This window comes from Oryx dammah, unplaced genomic scaffold (assembly GCF_014754425.2).
Source record: "Oryx dammah isolate SB20612 unplaced genomic scaffold, SCBI_Odam_1.1 HiC_scaffold_28, whole genome shotgun sequence".
Classification (NCBI taxonomy): Eukaryota; Metazoa; Chordata; class Mammalia; order Artiodactyla; family Bovidae; genus Oryx; species Oryx dammah.
In genome coordinates, this window is record NW_024070212.1 from 20360622 (window position 1) to 20383039 (window position 22418).

Here is a 22418-nt window from a genome sequence, read left to right on the forward strand (position 1 = left end):
AATTGCATATGATCTTGAACAAGTCATATCACTTCTCTGAGTCAGTTTCCTCACCTACATCTATGAAATGAAGTGATCGGACCAAGACTAAGAATCTTCTCATTCTGTCTACAGTTCTCCCCAGTCATGCATCCAGGCCCCCCTTTTATCCCCCTCTAGCCTCGCCCTCGGAGTCTGGCCCGCTTTCTAGTACTCGCAAAGATGCGCCGGAGCTAAGCTTCTCCAGGGTTAGAGGTATCGCTTTTTCTCTTTGTAATTGGTTGCTCAGAACCTCCGCCCTCAATAATTTGCCTATGGTGGAGGGGCAGCCGGCCCGCTCCCGCCCCATCTCTGGTGATTGGCATAGGACTTGGCTCGTCCCCGCCCCCGTTTGACTGACGGCTGGGCTCCGGCACCTCCTTCAGTCCCTGGGCGCTCGCTGGCGGGGGCGGCTGGGACCGTTAGCTCGCCAGGCTGGCAGGCTCCGGGCCGCTACTCCACTAGCGGCTGGGATGGAGACCTTGCGAGCGCAGCGACTGCAGCCTGGAGTGGGCACGAGCGGGAGGGGCACTCTGCGAGCGCTTCGGCCCGGAGTGACTGGGGCCGCGGCTGCCACCGCCACACCCCCAGCGGGCCCCCCGCCGGCCCCGCCGCCCCCCGCACCGCCCCCGCCGCCTCTGCTTCTGTCCGGGGCAGCCGGGCTGCCGCTGCCCCCCGGCGCCGCAGGCAGCCCTGTGGTACTGCGGGAAGCCGTGGAGGCCGTGGTGAGAAGCTTCGCCAAACACACGCAGGGCTATGGCCGAGGTGAGTCTGCGGGGTCTGGCCTCCTCCGGGACACCCTCTCTGTAAGGGAGCTTTGCTCCCACAGTCCTCTGGATCGCTTTTCCTGGCTCAGAGCCCTCACATGCATTTCCTTTTGGGGAGTTTCCTTCAGGGCTACACACACACAGACATGCACACGCACAGACGCGCATATTCATACACACGTTTAAGCCTCTCACCCCTCCCCTTTATTGAGTTACTACTATATTCTCCAGGGACCCGTTTTCACAGATGTAGCCTTCTTTTCTTCCCAATCGTTTCCTCTTTAGAAATGGACTTCCTCCTGTAGCTTAGTGCTTTAACATCTCTCTGCCTTTACAGACCAGTCCCCATTGTGTGGGATCCTATCCTTTATCTCAGAACCAAGACATTTCTCAGCCACATCCTCTCAGTCTTTCTTCTGTGATCTCAGCAATTCCTGGGCTCCGGCTAATTTACTCTATCTCCTTAACGTTGACTTTTAAATTCTTTTCTTACTTATGTCACTCTGAGATTTCCAGTGCAACTTCAGATTTACTGGGGAATTAGGCAGGGCTTTCACAAGTCACCTGTAAATTGTGCTTTTAAATTTGGACCCCTGCCAGCTTCCTGTGACTTAGTGCTCTGCTTCGGTGTCTGTTTAAGTATGGAGCCTCACAACTCCAGCCTCTCTGTCTGTCTGGCTCTGTTTTCCTGGCCCTTGCCCAGGAACTGAGGATAAATCCCAGGTCTTGGCTCTCTCAATGTTAAATTCAGTGGAAATGAGCCAGACAGAAACCCTATTTCCTTTAGAAATCTTCATCTTAAACATGCCTAATTTCCCAGGTTTCTGAAAAGGGGGATGTGAGGATTTTCTTTGTTGTTTGTGTTTAACCAGTGCAGGATATCATGCATTTGAGTTCCAAGGTTTATAGTGTAAAAAGAAATATATAGTAAGGGGTGTGGGGTACAGAATTCACGTCTGAAATTTCTGAAACATCACTTCTCTCTGCATGGTTAAGTCCTGCTTGACCTGGAAGTAACTGTATCTCTAACTTTCTAGTTTGTCTCTTTAGGACAGAGAAAGGTTGCAGGGCTTTCTTGTAATGACTTTTTTTTTCTTCCTGAGAAAGTGCAGTGAGAAGAGCATACACAAAGGCTTTGGAGTCAGACAAGTCTGGATTAAATCCCAGATTAAATCTCTGTCACTTGCCAGCTATGTCTCTCTGTGGAAGAGACTTAACTTCACTGAGCTTTGATTTCCTTTGGAATTATTGTCTCAATAAATGATATATTGCACCTGACAGATATAATGTGTACTTTAAAAATGATAAATATCCTCTCAAGTTTATTGGTTCATTTCTTTGGGAAGAATACATATTTTCTCTCACTGTTAAATCCTAACAGTGTAAAACCAATGATTCCTATGAAAACAGTTTAGGATCCATTTTGCTTTATTTGCACAATGATACATTTACCATCAGTTTCCCTTTGTTCTTTAACACTTTAAACTGCTACCAAGGGGCTGGCACTCTCCTAGATGCTGGGAATACAAATGCATATTATCTTGAAATTCATCATGAGGGAATTTAATTGTTTTTTTCTAGTTTAACACCTAGATTTAACAGGGCAATGGAACTGCCATTAGCTATTGTCCTGTTACTTCATGCCTCTTTTAAATTGAGACCAAGGGAAGGTCTTTGCTTCTGAGCATAGGAGTAGCAACCCTAAATCTGAAGCCTTCTTCCTAGAATCTTATAGGTGTTTATTAAAATTGTAGAGGAGTGACTTTTTTTTTTTTTTGGTCTGTGTTACCTCAAGAGGCTATGGTTTAAACTGAGCATCCTGTAAAAACTTTTTCATTTCCTTAGAAAGGATGAGGGTGAGGGTACAAGGGAATTATACTGACAAAGAGCAACTGATTAGCATTCACACTCTCTAGCAGTTCAGTCCTCCAGCTTGCCTACCTCCCACCACAGTCCTTCTCATTATTTTTCAGTTTCTCATTTCCAGTCTGGGTGTCCAGCCAGTACTTTGGGAAAGTTTGGCAGATAGTTCAGCTTCAGGCAAGCAGAATCTCTGCCGATTTGGCTCAGAAGACTTTCACCACATGGAATCACTTACTCTGCTTCAATTAATAGGCAAAACTGCCACTGGCCTGTGTCCACACACCCTTGTGACTGATGGCATGATATTTGGGGGCTGGCTCTATTCCCCTGCATAAAATTTACTTTAGTCTTTGCCCAGACCAGTCCTCAATCCAGCAATGCTTTACTGGATTATCTTCAATTCAGATCTTTCATCTTCCACCTGACTGCTCCAAATTCACCTTTTCCAGGCATGGTCTTTAGATTTACCTTCACTCCTGTAGGCTCTCAGCACTAGATTCTTCTGTTATCTCACTTATTTGTCCTGTATCTCTCCCTGCAGTCCCCACTCAAGATGCACACCTAGCTCAGTATGCTGTAGGATCTTAATCAGTTTAGTGCACAGGATTTGGAATCAGAATCTGGCCCTGTCAACTAGTGGCTGTGTAATCTTGGATATGGCAACCCACTCCAGTACTCTTGCCTAGAAAATTCCATGGATGGAGGAGCCTGGTGGGCTACAGTCCATGGAGTCACAAAGAGTCGGACATGACTGAGCGACTTCACTTTACTTTTAATCTTGGATAAATTACTTTCTCTCTCTAGGCCTCACCTTTTCCATTCATTCAGTTAATGAATATTTATTTTTTAATGAATATTTATTGATCACCAGGGGTGAACAAAAAACTCAGTCCCTATCTTCATGGAGCTCACAGTCCACTTTATAGAGCATATGTGAGAATTAATGATGCAATAAAACAGGACAATACAGCAGAAAGAGGACTGGTTTGGGAGGCAAACAAACATTGGTTCTAAATTCTGGTTCTACCACTGTGGTCTGTTTCCTAACTGTTCACCATTTGTTCAGTGGGTATTACAATGTCTATCTTAATAGTTCTGTGTGGATTAAATGAATGCATGCGGCAGCTAGTTAGTACTTAATGGGTGGTTGCTATTATTATGCATGTGGAAATGCTTTGAAAGCTGTGCATTTGATAGGTGCTGTTAGCATTACCATTTCATTTAACCCCTTTTCACATGGCATAGACCCCTTCTTCTAATGACTCACAGCTGGTAATCTGTAAGCTGGTACAATTGCCTGAACAACCAAGTTGCTTTCCTTGTTTTGTAACTTCTGTGTTACCCTCTTCAAACCTATCTTTTAAACAATTATTGCTGTCCCATGGGACTTTCCTGGTGGTCCAGTGGCTAAGACTTCTCACTTCCAATGCAGGGAACCAGGTTTTGATCCCTGGTCAGGGAACTAGATTCCCACATGCTGCAACTAAAGATCCTCTGCAGCCAAATAAATAAAATTATTGCTATCCTTTTATATCACGTATGGTTACATGATTGGAAATTCAGCCCAGCTACTCCACTAGGTTGAACAAATGAATCTTATGTGGTATTTTCTGTTTAGTTGTTCCTTTTCCTCAGAATCACAGACAGCTTCTTAATTCTAAGTGACAATGTGGTTATTAATAAAATGATTGGTCTGGATATTTCCAATGTTTGAAATGTAGGATTAGACCCTGTATTCGTTTCCTGTGGATGCTCTAACAGATTATCACACACTTAGCTTAAAACAGAAGAAATTTATTCTCTCATAGTTCTAAAGCCCAGAAGTTAAAAATCAGTATCACTGGGCCACAGTTAAGGTGTCACATCAGGCCTGTGTTCCCTCCAGAGGCTCTAGGGGAGAATCTGTTTCTTTGCCTCTTCCAGCTTCTGGTGCTCCCAGAATTCCCTGGTTTGTGACAGCACCATTCTAATCTCTGCCTCCATGTTCCTGCTGCTTTCTTCTCTTCCGTTTTTCATCAAGTCTCCTTCCCTAAGGACCCCTGGGATTACATTTAGGACATACCAAGGTAATCCATGATAATTTCTCCATCTCAGATCCCTAACTTAATCACATCTGCAAAATCTTTGCCACATAAGGTAACATTCACAGGTTCCAAGGATTAGGACACAAACCTCTTGGCAGGGTGCATAATTCCACTTACCATAGTCCTCTCCCAAAGTCACTGTCACTTTTCAGTCCCTCCCTTCTGGAGACTGTGCACTGTGGGCTATTCAGGGGTACCTTCTACAAACTGAAATAGGAAGTCAGGTGAAATATTGTTAACCAGTTTCCCTGTCTTCATAGTAACATGAGTTAAGCCAGGTCACACTATTCTTACAAATAGCTGTGAAAAGAAGAGAAGCAAAAAGCAAAGGAGAAAAGGAAAGATATAAGCATCTAAATGCAGAGTTCCAAAGAATAGCAAGGAGAGATAAGAAAGCCTTCCTCGGCGATCAATGCAAAGAAATAGAGGAAAACAACAGAATGGGAAAGACTAGAGATCTCTTCAAGAAAATTAGAGATACCAAGGGAACATTTCATGCAAATATGGGCTCGATAAAGGACAGAAATGGTATGGACCTAACAGAAGCAGAGGATATTAAGAAGAGGTGGCAAGAATGCACAGAAGAACTGTACAAAAAAGATCTTCACAACCAAGATAATCACGATGGTGAGATCACTAACCTAGAGCCAGACAGCCTGGAATGTGAAGTCAAGTGGGCCTTAGAAAGCATCACTACGAACAAAGCTAGTGGAGGTGATGGAATTCCAGTTGAGCTTTTTCAAATCCTAAAAGATGATGCTGTGAAAGTGCTGCACTCAATATGTAAGCAAATTTGGGAAACTCAGCAGTGGCCACAGGACTGGAAAAGGTCTGTTTTCATTCTAATCCCAAAGAAAGGCAGTGCCAAAGAATGCTCAAACTACTGCACAATTGCACTCATCTCACACACTAGTAAAGTAATGCTCAAAATTCTCCAAGCAAGGCTTCACCATGGAAGTGAACTGTGAACTTCCAGATGTTCAAGGTGGTTTTAGAAAAGGCAGAGGAACCAGAGATCAAATTGCCAACATCCGCTGGATCATGGAAAAAGCAAGAGAGTTCCAGAAAAACATCTATTTCTGCTTTATTGACTATGCCAAAGCCTTTGACTGTGTGGATCACAATAAACTGTGGAAAATTCTTCAAGAGATGGGAATACCAGACCACCTGACCTGCCTCTTGAGAAACCTGTATGCAGATCAGGAAGCAACAGTTAGAACTGGACATGGAACAACAGACTGGTTCCAAATAGGAAAAGGAGTATGTCAAGGCTATATATTGTCACCCTGCTTATTTAACTTCTATGCAGAGTATATCATGAGAAACGCTGGGCTGGAAGAAGCACAAGCTGGAATCAAGATTGCCAGGAGAAATATCAATAACCTCAGATATGCAGATGACACCACCCTTATGGCAGAAAGTGAAGAGGAACTCAGAAGCCTCTTGATGAAAGTGAAAGAGGAGAGTGAAAAAGTTGGCTTAAAGCTCAACATTCAGAAAACGAAGATCATGGCATCTGGTCCCATAACTTCATGGGAAGTAGATGGGGAAACAGTGGAAGCAGTGTCAGACTTTATTTTGCGGGGGCTCCAAAATCACTGCAGATGGTGATTGTAGCCATGAAATTAAGGACACTTACTCCTTGGAAGGAAAGTTATGACCAACCTAGATAGTATATTCAAAAGCAGAGACATCACTTTGCCAACAAAGGTCCATCTAGTCAAGGCTATGGTTTTTCCAGTACTCTTGTATGGATGTGAGAGTTGGACTGTGAAGAAAGCTGAGCGCTGAAGATTTGATGCTTTTCAACTGTGGTGTTGGAGAAAACTCTTGAGAGTCCCTTGCACTGCAAGGAGATCCAACCAGTCCATCCTAAAGGAGATCAGTCCTGGGTGTTCATTGGAAGGACTGATGCTATAGCTGAAACTCCAATACTTTGGCCACCTGATGCAAAGAGTTGACTCATTGGAAAAGACTCTGATGCTGGGAGGGATTGGGGGCAGGAGGAGAAGGGGACAACAGAGGATGAGATGGCTGGATGGCATCACCAACCCAATGGACATGAGTTTGAGTGAACTCCAGGAGTTGGTAATGGACGGGGAGGCCTGGTGTGCTGAGATTCATGGGATCACAAAGAGTTGGACACGACTGAGTGACTGAACTGACTAACTGACTGACACTATTCTTACCATCTTGTATGATCAGAGAGAACCTTCTCACTCACTTAATTTCATTATCTATTTATCCATGCTGCCCCACTATAAAATTGTTTATTTTTATAAAATTTTTTATTATAGTTTCATGTGTTGTTTTAGTATTTTTACTCTGGTGTGTGTGCACTCTGTCTCTCTTACCACTTAGACATTCATCTAATATTTTATCTCCTAAGGGAAAAACCAAAAGTATTCTCTTTCATGTTTTGTTCAAAATTATGGTACAAGCACTTAAATATTCCTCACTAGCTTGGTCTTTCCTGTTCCTTTTAGCCCAGAATCTATGAGTGACCTCCAAAAACCAATTGTAGCTGTCAGATGTGTATGTCTCAGTAATTGCTACCCTTCTACCTCACTGTCCTTTAGCCATCCTTATGCAAGCCATTATATCCATGGTTTGTCACTGAAAATCTGATAAAAACTATGAGCATTTTCCTACACATGCACATGCACACACACGCACACACAGACATGCTTAATTTTACTTAGAGTTTTGAAGGTCTTGTGAACCCCTATGAAGTTCAACCACCGAGTGGACTTTGGACCCTGGGTTAAGATTCCCAAGTTGGAAAAAACATTGGCATCAGGTTCTGCTACAGCTGTGTGACCTCAACCAAGTCACTTACCCTTCCTTAGCCTGAGATAGACTAGATAACCTCTCAAGTCCCTTTCAGCTCTAGAAATGAATGGGCCTCGTGGGCTTCCCTGGTGGTTCAGACGGTAAAGAATCTGCTTGCAATGCCGGAGACCCAGGTTTGATTCCTAGCCAGGGAAGACACCCTAGAGAAGGAAATGGCAGGGAAGATTCAATATTCTTGCCTGGAAAATTTCTTGGACAGAGGAGCCTGGTGGGCTACAGTCCATGGGATCGCAAAGGGCTGGACACAACTGAGCGACTAACACTTAAGAGCATCTTCAAATGCAGATCACAATTCATTGCCTTTTTCCCCGATCATTTGCCCAATTTCTCATTTTATACTCACATTTCTGAAATAAGACTCCCTATTTCATTTGGCTTTGAGTAATTATTTTTTTAAAAAAAAAGTCCTATACTCTATGCCAAAAGGGATTTAACTGGATAGAGAATGGTCATGTGCTTTTTCATAGGACCTTCCCCATTATAGTAGTCTTCTCCCCTTCCTCTTTATTTCAGTATTCTCTTTGTTGTTTGCATGTCATAGGACCTGTCACCCAGCACGTTGTGCTAGATTGCCTCAAAGAGGGAACTGAGCCTGAAAGGATCTCAATGAAAAGAACAAAGGTGGCTAAGCTTTCTGGGTAGCAATGACCTTTGAAGAGTCCCTGCTAAAACTAAGGGTGGGAAAGATAAAGTTTCCTTTTCATGCTGTGTTTTAATGGAAGGATGAACATTTTAAAAAGTCAGTTAAATATAGGGTATTAGTTAAGAGCTTATGCTGCTTTTCAAACCCTGGTTGGTACATGGAGTGCTTGCTTCAGTTGCAGAGCAGTAAGATAAGTTATTATTGTCCATTTTTAACACCTTCATGGCAAGAAATGTATGTTACTCGTCTTGGCATCTCTAATGTCTGGAATAGAGCTGTGCATCTATTGAGTGCTCAACATTTTGCTTAGTGTGTATGTGGCAGCCATGAAAATGTGCTGGTTAATATCTGGTGCTGCAGGGAGCATAGTTGACTGACAGCCTTAAACTTCTTTCCCCTCTGAGTTCATCACCAAGTTTGCATTGAGGCCATACACCCTGTCAGCTGCTTTGTCAGTGACTGAGCGCAGCAGGGGTGCTAACTCAGGCACATCCTGAGATGTGGGATTCCTTTGGTTTGAGTACCTGGCCAAACCTTTCTTGGAACTGTGCTGCAGTCTGAGACTCTCATATCCACACTTCCTGCCTTGCCTCTCTTCTTCCACAGGTGTCAGACCTTGAACCTGGTCTGAAGGCTCTCCCTTCTTCTTCCTCCCCAACAAATTTCTTGCATGTCTGACTCATCTTGGTGTCTTCTCCTTGTCAGACCTTAACTCACATAATATAGTAGAATTAACAAGTCCTTGTTGTAACAAAGGGTGGAGAGTGGTCATGGAAGATATTGGTGAATGTGTGTGATCATTTATTGCTATGAGGCTTTTAGTTAAAGCCATTTGAAATTTTGGCACCCTAGAGTCAAAGAGATCCTTTCCAAAGGCAAACTGATTTTATCTTGCCATCCATTTAAAACCCTTCAGTAGCTTCCCATTGTTCCAGGATAAAGCCAGTATTCTAACATGACCCATCACATCTGACCTGATCTGGTCCTGGCTTTTTTTCTCTTGCAACCTCATCTTGCATTATATTACCCCTCACTGTCTCTTTTCTGGCCATACTAGTCCCCTTATTGTACTTCCTGCTGCTACAGAGCCATTGTTCATGCTGTTTCTTCTGTTCAGAGCACTTTTCTCTCACCTTTTCGCCTAGTGATACTTATATGCGAGCTTAAATACTACCTTGTCAGGGTAATATTTAATATTTGTTGTTAGCCAGCTGACTAATTGTGGAATACTCTACTTGTACTTCGTCAGGTAGTAACAATGGTATGCTGACCTTGGAAACTCTGGCCTCCAATATTTATGCTATTCTCTTTTGGTGTCTAAGACTAACCAAAATGTGAACTAGAGAGGTGAGGGAAGTATATTCGGTCTTCCTATGCAAATGAACTTAATTACAGCCTTGGCTTATTAATTTAAATGCTTTTAAATGGTGATAGGTGGGGATCTAGGAAGGAGTAGTCTCAACGTAAGTACAGGTTACAGATAGTGTATTGAAGCAGAGCACCATGTGGAAGCATTCTTATTGCTGAACTGAACTACTTCTCTTTTTATAGTGAATGTGGTGGAGGCGCTTCAGGAATTCTGGCAGATGAAACAGTCACGAGGGGCTGACTTGAAGAATGGGGCCCTAGTGGTTTATGAGATGGTTCCCGCCAACAGTCCTCCCTATGTCTGTTATGTCACCCTGCCTGGGGGAAGTTGCTTTGGGAGTTTCCAGGTAAGCGCTGGGAGGCAAATGTAGCAGAGATAAATCCGTAGGTGCTAGTGGTAGCTTTCTCTATCACTTTGGTCATTAAATCTCGGTCCAAAGTCACCTAATTGAGGACTTGGACCAGTTCTGGGTAAATCCCTCTAATGAGTATCTGAGGCTCATTTGATCAGAAAACAACCTTGGTAGATTGCTTTTCTTTTTAGTGTGTGCGCTAAGTCGCGTCAGTCGTGCCTGACTCTTTGAGATCCTATGGAGCCTGCCAAGCTCTGCTATTCATGGGATTCTCCAGATAAGAATACTGGAGTGGGTTGTCATGCCCTCCTCCACTGGGTTTGAGTTTTTTTTTTAATTTATTTATTTTTTAATTGAAAGATAATTGCTTTATAGGATTTTGTTGTTTTTGTCAAATGGGTTTGAGTTTTTGAAAGCCGAAAGAGAAGCAAACTACTGACACCTAACTCGTGTTCTGATCTGGCTTCCAGGTTCCTGCTGTCTCTTTTTGAGGACATAGGATAATATCTGTCGCCCACACTACTTCTTCATAGGCTGTGGCCAAGGAAAGCAGTGTTTGAGTTCTCTAAGAACTCAAAGGAGAAGGACTATGTATGGTGGAAATAGTACTCATCTAAGAGTTAGCAGATCCAAATTCTCATTCCCCTGACTGCTAGCAGGGCAAGTCAAATAATTTCTATGGGCCTCGGTTTCTCCATCTATAACATGAAGGAGACAGAGTAGATTATTTCTAGCCAGTATTTCTGGTACTATCATTCTACAATCATATAAAAGACTTGTATATGATGATGAAAAGAGTTGATGCAATTGTACGGTAACAAGAAATTTGACCAGTGTGAATATTATCATCAAAGATGAATTTTTCACATTGTAGACAGGAAAGTAGCTTCCTGAAATGTCAACTTAGCGCCTGAATAGGAATTTAGGGAGGAGACTAGACACTTTTGTTCTGTTTTCCATATGGCTTGAATAACCCTTAGACAAAGTTATACCCTCTGCTATGTGCTTCCAGAGCACCTTGAACTTCCCCTGTCAAATTACTTACCACAACATATCGTTATTGAGTGTTTCTCTCTCCTAGTGGACTGTGCTCTGTGGTGGCAGAGACAGTGTCAGTCTTCTTTCTTATTCAGTTTTAAATTTCTACCGTTCAGCTCAGTGCCCAGCATAGAATAGACATTCAATAAATCTGTTGCACGAATGAGTGCCATTGTAGCTCAGTTGCAGTTTCAAATAGAAACTGTCTGAAGGGAGCTTCATTTCAAATCGGGTGACTAAATGTTTCTCTCAGAACCCCAGCCATTTCAGAGAAATAAATATGTGCCCAAGATAACTAATTTTTATCTTTTGCTTCTAGAAAATAAGATCTTTCCTTCCTTCTCCTACCTCATCATACTGTTGAATAAAGACTTAATAATCTTATGGTGATGCCCCAAGTGAGTGGAATTCGCTCAGTCGTGTCCAACTCTTTGAGACCCCATGGACTATAGTCCATGGAATTCTCCAGGGCAGAATACTGGAGTGGGTATCCTTTCCCTTCTCCAGGATGCCCCAAACTGGGGCATTCAATTTCTGTTATTTCCTGAAAGAGTAGAATTATCTCTCTTGGCCTCTTTTAGCTAATGTCTTTTATAGACACTTTGGCAGGTGAGATTTCTCCTGCTGGTTTTCTTCATAGATGATTTTTTGGAAAGAGCACCGTACGGTAGCATGGGCAGCAGGCTAATAAATAGTGAGAGAAGCGGAAACAGAAACTACATAAGCAAGAAGCTGTAGGGTTAATGTACCAAACTCCGTATGTTGCCTCAGAGAGACCTGTCAGCTAAAGGAAATTGGGAATTACTGAAACTAAGGATGGCTAAGTAGCAAACATAATCTGGTTTACTTTTAAAAATTACATCACGTTCTTTTCTCTAATCCTAATCATAAATGACAAAGGCCACAGAGGCCTTTGAAACAGCCAGTAAAAATGAATTTTAAAGGTGGCTAGGGATGGCAACCCACTCCAGTATTCTTGCCTGGAGAATCCCAGGGACGGGGAAGCCTGGTGGGCGGCCGTCTGTGGTGTCGCACAGAGTCGGACACGACTGAAGCGACTTAGCAGCAGCAGCAAGGATGGCAACCCACTCCAGTATTCTTGCCTGGAGAATCCCAGGGATGGGGGAGCCTGGTGGGCTGCCGTCTATGGGGTCACAGAGAGTCGAACACGACTGAAGCGACTTAGCAGCAGCAGCAGGGATCTGAAGTTGAGTGATTCAAGACTTTTGAAAATCAGACTTTCTTTTTGATATACATGTTGGATACAGTGTAAAAACATGAGTTAATTTTTAATTTATTCTTGTTTTCCTTGAGTCAGCTTTCCTTTCCCTAGCTACCTCTCTTCTCTTTGCCTTCACTAGGAGGGGGCGGGGGAGAGACTATAAAATCCTTCCTCAGACCTTAGACTCCATTCAGGGATAGTTCCCTGGCTCATTGCATTAGTGGGGAAACTGCCTGCACATAGCTAAGGGTAAAGTCCAAGAATCCTAAATGGGTGCTTCGGATAGAGACTAGAGGGCTCCTCTGCAGAAGCAGCCTAGATACAGCTTTGTTCTAATCTTAGGTTATCTAGAGGGATAAAAAAAATCTTGCCCATCTCGTCTACAGAATAAAAGAACATGATACAGATTTCTAACAGACTGGCCAGAATGTGGCTTTTGAGTAATTAATTCTGTTGACAGCTTAAACAGAGGTACTTTTCGTATCCAGTGATTATATGCTGACTTCAGCAATCTTCTCCATCCTGCCTTCAATTTGGTATGAGCTACAGCTGTCTCCAGTTCCTTAATGACTCCAGGATGTTGAATCAAACTTATGCTTCCAAGTGCCCCGACCATTTTACAGTAAAAACCTTGGAGGGTGTGTAGAACAAACTGACTTTTGCAAAGAGTATCCAGGTGTTGTCTGTGCCAAGTGTTTCCCTCCACTTCTTCCTTCCTCTCTCTCAGATACACATATACACATATTTTCTCTGTTTACTGCCTAGTTTTGTCCCACAAAAGCTGAAGCCCGGCGGAGTGCTGCAAAGATTGCACTAATGAACTCTGTGTTTAATGAACATCCTTCCAGAAGAATCACTGATGAGTTCATTGAGAAGAGTGTCTCTGAGGCCCTGGCATCTTTCAATGTAAGTTACTTGGAGTTGGAAAGGAGGAGAGTGGGTGATGGGAGAATTGGCTGATTGTGAAATCTTGTGTATTACTAGGAAACAGGGCATGAATTCTTAGTTTTCTTTCCTGTCTAAATTTCTGTTCTGTTTATTTTCTGTCAGTCTTTTGTATTACATGCTCCAAATGCTTCAGTCTCTAAATCTGTGTATGTCTTTGTTATTTTGTCTCTTTCATTATGCCTCTGGTATCTAGAAATCTTTATTTCAAGATTTATGGACTTTTAGAGATATTATAAAATAAAAATTGAACCGGAATTTCACTTTTCCCAATTTTGGTTTAAGACCTTACTCCCTTTTTCCTTCACTCTTTTTTTATACAACTGTTTTTATTGTCACTTGTTTCCTGCCTCCGTTACTTCATCTTATTAATAAAGAACATGTAACAATATAAGTGTCTTGTCTTTTCATGTTTCTAGGAATGTGGAGGATAATTTATTTACTCTCTTTAAAAAGAACATCTCTTCTTTCAAATGATAATGACAATGATGATAACCATAACAAATCCTAACTGAGTATTTATTTCGTACCAGGGACTATTCTAGGGGATTTATATGTAGTTTATCTCATTTCATCTTCACAACAGTCCTATGAGGTATGGTGATGGTGGTGGTTTAATCACTAAGTTATGTCTGACTCTTACGACCTGGTGGACTGTAGCCTGCCAGGCTCCTCTGCCCATGGGATCCTCCAGGCAAGAATACTGGAGTGGGTTGCCATTTCCTTCTCCCAGGGCATCTTCCCAACCCAGGAAATGAACCTGGATCTCCTGCATTGCAGGCAGATTCTTTACCAACTGAGCTATGAGGGAAGCCCTCCCTATGAGGTATAAGTACTATTGATACCCCTCTTTTACAGATGAGGAAATTATAAACATAGAAGTGAAGTTTTGCCTAAAGTAATGTAGCTTGTAGATGGTAGAACCAAGACTAGAACCCAAGTCAGCTTACAAACTTTTCTAACTTAGAGGTACATCTTAAGAATTAGCACTGCATTTGTCCTTCCTCTCAAAAGACCATTGATAGGGAGATAAAGTCAGATCAATTTTCTGTTTCTGTTTTCTTTACATTTAAGATGTAATTACATATACTAAAATGCTTCACTTATCTGTTTCAGAGATTAGTGTTGAACACTTTGACTCATAATCCTTCTGTTACCTAGGACCCATCTGTTTTTCTCCTATTACCCTGTCAAGCAGTGTCTGCAGGGAATAAAACATTTTATATTAATCAAATCAGTTAAAGCACATTTTTAAGTCTTAAATCATCTAATGTGTTGACATTATAAAATGAAACGTTAGTTTGGATTATAGAAAACAGTGCTTATGAGCATGGGCTCTGAATTTATTTTGAATTTTTGGTTCTACTTGTTATGTAACTTTGAACAAGTTAGTCTTTTCCAGTTTCCTCATCTGTAAAATAGGATAACAGTTATACCTATCACATAGGATTCTTGGATAAAAGAGATTATGTTCCAGCATTTAGCACATGTTATCTGTTTAGGTGCCTTTGGATGCAAGTAATAGAAAATCTCACTTCAAATTGACTTAATAAATAAAGGAAGGAAATTTATTACCTAACATGATAAGTCTAGAAGAAGGGCAGATTTCAGGACTGGATGATTCCATGGATTAAGAATGTCATCATTTAGGACAGCAGCTCCAACCTGGACTTCAAGCCTGAAGACCAGTCCCATTTTGACATAAAGGACAAGTTCTGTTGTCCCACCTGCAGGAACACACTCTTGGGAAGTTGAAGCAGGGAGACACGCAGGTGCAAAATTTCCTGCAAAATCAGCTGTCTGGGAGTCTTGGTCACCAGATCTGAACGAAGCAGACTGTTTTTTTTGGTCTGTACTGGGTCTTCATTGTTGTGCACAGGCTTTCTGTAGTTGTGGCAAGTGTGGGCTACTTTCTAGGTGTGGCACGCGGGCTCTTGGCAGGTTAGCTCAGTAGTTATGGTACATGGGCCCTAGAGCATATGGGCCTCAGTGGTTGTGGAGCACAGGCTTAGTTGCTCCTTGGCATGTGGGATCTTCCTGGACCAGTGATCCAACTGAGCCCCCTGCATTTGCTAGTGGAGTCTCAACCCCTGGACCACCAGGGAAGTCCAAAGCAGGCTTTAAAGCCATTTTTATTTATTTATTTATTTACTTTTGGCTGTGCTGGCTCTTTGTTGCTACACAGGCTTTTCTCTAGTTGCAGTGTGTGGGTGCTACTTTCTGGTTATGGTATATGGGCTTCTCACTGGGGTGGTTTCCCTTGTTGCAGAGTACAGTCTCTAGGGAGTGCTGGGCTTCAGTAGTTGCAGCTCCCAGGCTCTAGAGCACAGTCTCAATAGTGGTGGTTTGTTGCTTTGTGGCATGTGGGATCGTCCCGGATCAGGGATCAAACCTGTGTCTTCTGTATTGGCAGGCGGATTCTTTAGCACTGAACCACGAGGGAAGCATCAAAACAGACTTCTAACCTGGAGAAAAAAAAGAAAAGAATATCATCTACTGGCCAAAATTCTTTCCATCTTTCCACTCAGCCATCCTCTGGATATTGGCTTTGCCCTTGGGCTGACTCCCCTCAGGGTACAAGACAGAGACAGAGTTCCATTTGTCAAATACATAGAAAACTACATTCAGAGACAGAAAGAGACCATCTTTTCTAGTATCTCCTTAGTAGTAAGGACTCTATTCCCAGAAGCTCTCCAGCAGACCTTCCCTCTACCACTCATGCCCAAATCAGTTACAGGCAAAGATTAGGGTTTACCCACTTGGAGTTAGGATAAAATCACTCTTCCCTGAGGTAATTGGGAGATGAGTAGGCCCTGTAGTATGGAAGAAGGAAATAGACATTGGGTAGGTCACCCGCAGTGTCTGCTACAAAGTGTTTAAGAAATGTAAACTATTATTATTTTCGTGCCGCTATTCTTTTTTTATTAACCTCTCAAATTGAGAACTTAGTGGATTTCTCATTAGTATCCCAGGCAATTCCCCTTCTTCAAAAAAAAAAAAAAAAGATTTTCATTTGGTCTTAGCCATGGGTAAAGAGTGATGTCCACATTTTTTGCTTTTAACTTTTGTCCTTTAAAAGTCCTGAATCTGACACTACATTCTGTCTTTTGACAAATCACCTAGCCTCTGTGGTTCTGAATTTCCTCATTTGTAAAATAAGTAGGTTAAATTAAATTAATTCTAATTCCTTTCCAATTATATTCTAATGTTCCTATCACTAATCAAGTGTTCTGTGATTAAACGTTTATTGAATAAATGGAGTTCATTTATAACCTTGTTAGGTATAGAAGTATCCTATGAGACGGAACTTGCCAATGTTGGGTCGTGCCATTTGGTATACTCCAGATAGTTTACAGATGTGCCATGATACTGATCCCCTCAACTCTCAGGGGAACTGAGAAAGGCGTGAGGCAGATGGAATCCTCTTCCCCGCAGCCTCTGCTGGCAGCTGTTTTGTGCTGTATCATGGAGGCACTGAATAAGGTATTGCAGTGAACAATTCTAGATAAGAATGAAGGCTCTTGCTTGCGTCAGAGCCCTAAATGCTAATAATGAAAATCACTACCTTTTCCCTCCCTTCCTCTAGATTTTCACTTCTAAATCCAAATTTTATGATCTTTGTTTCACCACAAAGATTTAACCACGCATGGCATGATTATTTCTCATGAGCCACAAAACAAAGTGGGTTGATTTTGAGTAGTTCTGACTTCTTGTTGATTCTAGCACAGTGAAGGCAAAGAATGATAATAAACTAGCACTTATGGTATGGTTACTAAGTGCCTGACATTATTTAAGGTGTGATACATATACAGTAAAACCCCATGATAAAGTATCCCACAATAAACTGAATTTGGATATAACTTAATTGGCTCCTGACCTCTACCTGATCCCTTTGCTCAAAAAGAGCAGAATAAAGTTCATATCTTGGAAGTTTGGGGGTGTGTGTGTGGAACTGGCTAGAAAGAGAAGGAAACCTCTTAGGAAGCAAGAGGAGAAAGCTGGATCCCTGTGTTCCCGGTAGTCTCCTGGCCTAATGTTTCTAGATCAGGTTGACAAAAAGGATCACTAGTAAACCAGGAGATGCCCTCATTTTGGAAGTCCCCACAAGACCCTGGACCTAGAATTATCTTCAATAATATGAAACCACCAACCAAATAGCACAAACCAGAGCCTGTACCAGAATGGATTTGGATTGTGTAACTGGATACCAGGTCCAATATGATAATGCACCTACATTATATGCTTAGAATTGTTAGACTAAATTTATCTTTTTTTAATTTAAATTTTTTAAAAGAATATCTGTAATCCTTAAAATAATCCTGTAAGATAGATCTATGATTATTCTCATTTTGCAAATAAGGTAGCTGGGGAACAGAGAGGTTAAATGACTTCACCAAGACCATAAGAGTAGTCCAGTCCATGCTCTTAACTTCTATACTGTATTGTTTTTCATACACGCTAGGCTTACAGGTAGGTCAGTGTATCTTAACTCGACCCTGGCAGGGTTATGTTACCGGTAGAAGACACACGAGGCAAATGTCCAGGAGGCTAAACTGCTACCCAGAATTTGCCATGCTTATGACTTTTATAGTCACTCTTTAAAATGCATTTGCTAATTGCCCTCTAGGTTAGTCCAGTCTTATATGCTGAACTCACTCTGTTATTTTAGCTAAATCAAGACTCTCCTCTATGTTTCAGTGCTCTCCCTTTTCTAAAATAGGGAAAATCAGATTGACTTGTCTCTATCACCTAAGTTAAAATGTGTGGTGGCTCCAGAGGCCTCTAGGATTGCGCTGAGCAGCAGAATAGCCACTAGCCACATGTAGCTATTGAGCACTTGAATTGAGATATGCTGTAAGATGAAACAGACACCAGATTTTGAAAACTTAGCATAAGGAAAACAATGTTTCATTAATAAATTTTATACTAATTATAGTTGAAATAATATTTTAAGTATATTAGGTTAAATAAAATATGCTATTAAAATTAATACTATTTGTTTTTACTGTAATATGGCAACTAAATTAAACACACGACTTGCATTATATTTCTCCTGGACAGTGCTGCTCAAGGTGATAATCCTGACTGAAAATCTATTGTCTTTTCTTTTCCTCTGTTACCAGGGCAACAGGGAGGAAGCTGACAACCCCAATACAGGGATTGGTGCTTTTCGATTTATGTTGGAATCCAACAAGGGCAAGTCAATGTTGGAATTTCAGGTACTATACTATTCCACCTACTTCCCTAGCTCTAATAACACGGATTAGACTGTACACACACACACAGACACACATACACACACACATGCCTCGTACTAAGACTCAGTTGGAAAGGAAAGGAGAAAAAGTTATAGAATATTTTTCAAAATATAAATATCTTCCTTCCCCCACGGCCCCGAGGACGTATCAGAATTGGTATAAGGCATGCTCCCACAAATACATTTTGTGAAAGTTTCCCCACTTAATTATTTTTTAAAAAAAACCCCAACATTTAATTGTGTATTTGGGTGCCTCAGGTCTTAGTTGCCCCATGCCGGATTTTCACTGTGTCATGTGGGATCTTTTGTTGGGGTGCATGGACTCTCTAGCTGTGGCGACCAGGCTTAGTTGCTCTGTTGCTTGTGGGATCTTAGTTCCCTGACCAGGGATTGAACCTGCATCCCCGGCATTGCAAGGCAGATTCTTAACCACTGGGCCACCAGGGAAGTACTCCCTGCCCCATATTTAATTCTTATGCAACCTCCATATACCACTGTCCTGGCACTTCATATTTTCTTCCTCCAGGAGCTAATGACAGTTTTTCAGCTGCTGCACTGGAATGGCAGCCTTAAGGCCATGAGGGAAAGACAGTGCTCTCGGCAGGTAAGAGTTCCTGTGGATGAGGGGAGTCTGGCAGAAGGGCTGTTTTGAGGTGGCTGTTGTGTTATAAATAAGCAGGCCTACCAGGTTGTGAGTCTTGAAAGGCTTACGTAAGGTGCTCACTTCATTCCTATAATCTTAACTGTGATTCTTTTACCTGCCTTGCTTCTCCCACCAGGAGGTTTTCCTGTAAGACTCTCCTCAGAGGACACCAGTGCTGACTTTGGTTAGGACTCAAAGGCTGAGAGTTCCTAGTTCCAGTTGGGTTAATGAGGAATGAACCTTTACTTTGTCCGTGACTTTCACATTCCTCTCCCCCTCCAGGAAGTGTTGGCTCATTATTCACACCGAGCCCTAGATGATGATATTCGCCACCAAATGGCATTGGACTGGGTGAGCCGGGAGCAGAGTGTGCCAGGGGCACTGTCTAGAGAGCTGGCCTCTACTGAGCGGGAGCTGGATGAAGCCCGGCTGGCAGGCAAGGAGCTGCGCTTCCACAAGGAGAAGAAAGATATTCTCATGCTGGCTGCTGGGCAGTTGGGCAATATGCATTCCTCCAACTGCTAGGCATCTACCCACATACTCGCATCATCTCCAGGCCCGTTTTTTATATGTCCTTTCTAAGACGTAGTGTGATTTCTGTACATACTTTCTCAATTTTATACTTTAAAATATAGATATATATATGTGTGTATGTATAAATTCTACATCTAGATTCCTATTTGCTGAGATATCCCTTTTCTTACTTCTAGTTTTTGGATGTAGTTGCTTTTGAAACATATCCACTCTGCTTTACAAGAAGAGCAGGCTGTCTTCAGAGCTTTGTGGGCTCTTACACTGCCAGTAACTCTGTGTAGTCATTTCAGTTGCACAAAATGACTTACTAGGTGTTCATGTCTCCTTTTAAAATAACAAGGAGCTTGAATAAGGACTGTGAGCCCCACCCTTACCCTCATTCCTGCTTTCTCTTGGACCAAACAGAGCATGAAAATGAAAACTTTGGCTTTGGTTTTATCTTGAGCTGGGCCTACTTGGTACCAAGTTGTTCCCTCAGTAACTAGGTTATTTCATAACCTACACCACACCACACTACCACCTTACTTCTCTTCTGCCTCCAAACGGTACTTCATTTTAGGGCTTCCTCACTTTATTATTTGAAAGGGAAGTGGAGAGCTGGTGGTTTCTTAATTTTAAAATCATTTCTGAGAAACTTCCCAGGAAGAAGAGAGGAATTATAAACACAGCCTGCAGGGGTTTATCACCTGTTTTGCTTCTGGGGCATAGATACCATACCATACCAGAATCTATTGAACAGGTAAGGGTTGAAGTTACTTATCTTTCAATATTCTCTTTTCACTCTTCCTCCCCTGCTCACCAAGCTTAGTTAAGGCCTGTGTATAGATCTTTCTGCTGCAAAGATTGGTAGAACGTAAAACATATTTCCCTTTCTTAAAAACCTCCTCCCATCATTTTGGTTTTTGGAAACATCTGTCCAATCTGGTGAGGGCTATGTTCCTCCTACTCCCATGAAGTGGCTACTGTTTATGACCTTAGATGTATATAACTAGATTCACATTGGTGTTCCTCTTTTCTTTCCTCTTCCTCCACAATGATTATTAGAGCATGAGCTGATCAGGAAAATTAGAAGATACTTTGGCATTATGGCACTTCCTAATAGGAACCATGAGAAACTCCAGGAGGAGAAAAAGAATCAATGATCGGCTACTTATGTTTTTAATATGAATACTATTCTCTTCCCTTACCTCTTTCCTGGGTAAAATAGGAGAAAGATGATCTGGAGTATAGCTAAAGCATTCCCCTTTGGGAGAACTTTTTGTACATCTCTCTAAGATATATTTTCTTCTTGTTTCTGTAATCACCTTTATACTATATTATAGCTCAGTGCACTTCCTAAACTGAATTTGGGAAATTTAATATTCCTGTAATTACACTTTCCGTTTAACAATTATACACTTTGCTTTTAGAAATAGGTTAGGAAACAGGCTACAATTTGCACATTTGGATCAGATAGGGAAAAGATGAAAGTCAGCTTTCTTGCTTTTGAAATCATCTTAGTGACCAGTATCTATGGGATTAGAGGTAAGGAATAACAACAGTGGTATTAGTACTTAAAAGGGATTTCCTTGAATTCTCAAGCCCCATCTCTGTACTCCATGAAACACATGTAAGGTTGGAGCAGAGGCTCACTACTTTTAAATAATAGGTGTGTCTATTCAGTTTGTATTTATGTTTATAATCCAGAAATCACAAACCCTCATTTCTCCTTTGCTGTTTTCTCTGGGAAGGGGTGTGAGTTATGGAAAGAACTTGTCTTTGCATCTCCTTCATTATTTTTCTCAAATACCAACCAGTAAGATCCCAAAGAACTTGGAGAAAAATTGTTCCCTGATATGTCCACTTTTGGTGTTAAATTTTTACTTACCTTTTTAGTACTGTCTATGTATTTTATATGTATAATTTTATATAATTAAAAATAGATTTTTGTCTAGTGAGCCATATTGACTCTTTCTTGAGACCCATGTATCAGAGAAGTTCTAAAATGACCCTCTTAAAAAAAGTTCAAAAAAGAACTTTTCTTAGTATTTTTAGGGTGGAAGAAATAAGATTATACTGCTGGGAGAAGGCATCTGCTTCCCCTTCTCCAGAAATCTGAGGAGCCTGAATTTGGTTCTTGACCCTTTCTCCTCAAGTTCTGCCCTTTTCCACTAGCAGTCACACCCACTGTGGTGGCTTAAACTCTATCATACACACAGTTCTCAAACCTGTTCCTTCCACCCCAACTTCTTTTGAGCTTTTACATCTGTATTTCCACACATCGCACATTACCACCTGAATGACACAAGCTCTTTGAAATTACTTATCTAAAATAAAACCCATTTCTCCATACATGCTCCTCTTTGACTCCCCAGGGGAGTCAGTCCTCGTCTTGAGTGGGGACTGCCCAGCAATCTAAGCTAGAACTTCCATTCTCCTTGAGATCCTTCAGTTCCTCTTTGCCATCATCTAGTCAATCACTTACTGTTGAGTTTACCCCTATATAAACTTCTTACTAATCTGTTTTGTCCATATCTACTGAATTGGTTCATTCCTTTAGCATCTCAGGGCTGGACCACTGCAACAGCTTCCTAATTATCTCTACCTTCATTCTTCATATCCTCTACATTACTATCAGATTTCTTTCTAAAATACTTATCACTGTACCACTCCCTTGCTTAAACTATCATCTAGCTATCTTTACCTTTAGCAGCACTTCCCAAAGTTTTATATGTGAACCCTTGGCATTATCTGACAAGATTTTAGGTGGTAGGCTGCCAAACATTTTTCATTTTTACTAGTTATGCTTTTATCTGAATTTGTAATAGAAAAATATGGTCTCCACTGATGG

The 22418-nt window shown here is 41.7% G+C and overlaps 1 protein-coding gene across 1 annotated transcript; it reads left to right on the forward strand.

The window, feature by feature from the left end:
• Positions 1–422: 422 nt before the first annotated feature.
• On the forward strand, positions 423–21526 carry LIX1L (limb and CNS expressed 1 like). The gene is made up of 6 exons (XM_040230839.1): positions 423–783; positions 9780–9943; positions 12975–13115; positions 18278–18373; positions 18938–19015; positions 19337–21526. Exons 1-6 carry the CDS (start codon positions 492–494, stop codon positions 19577–19579), a joined length of 1014 nt encoding a protein of 337 aa, XP_040086773.1. The 5' UTR covers positions 423–491; the 3' UTR covers positions 19580–21526.
• The last annotated feature ends 892 nt before the right edge of the window (positions 21527–22418 follow it).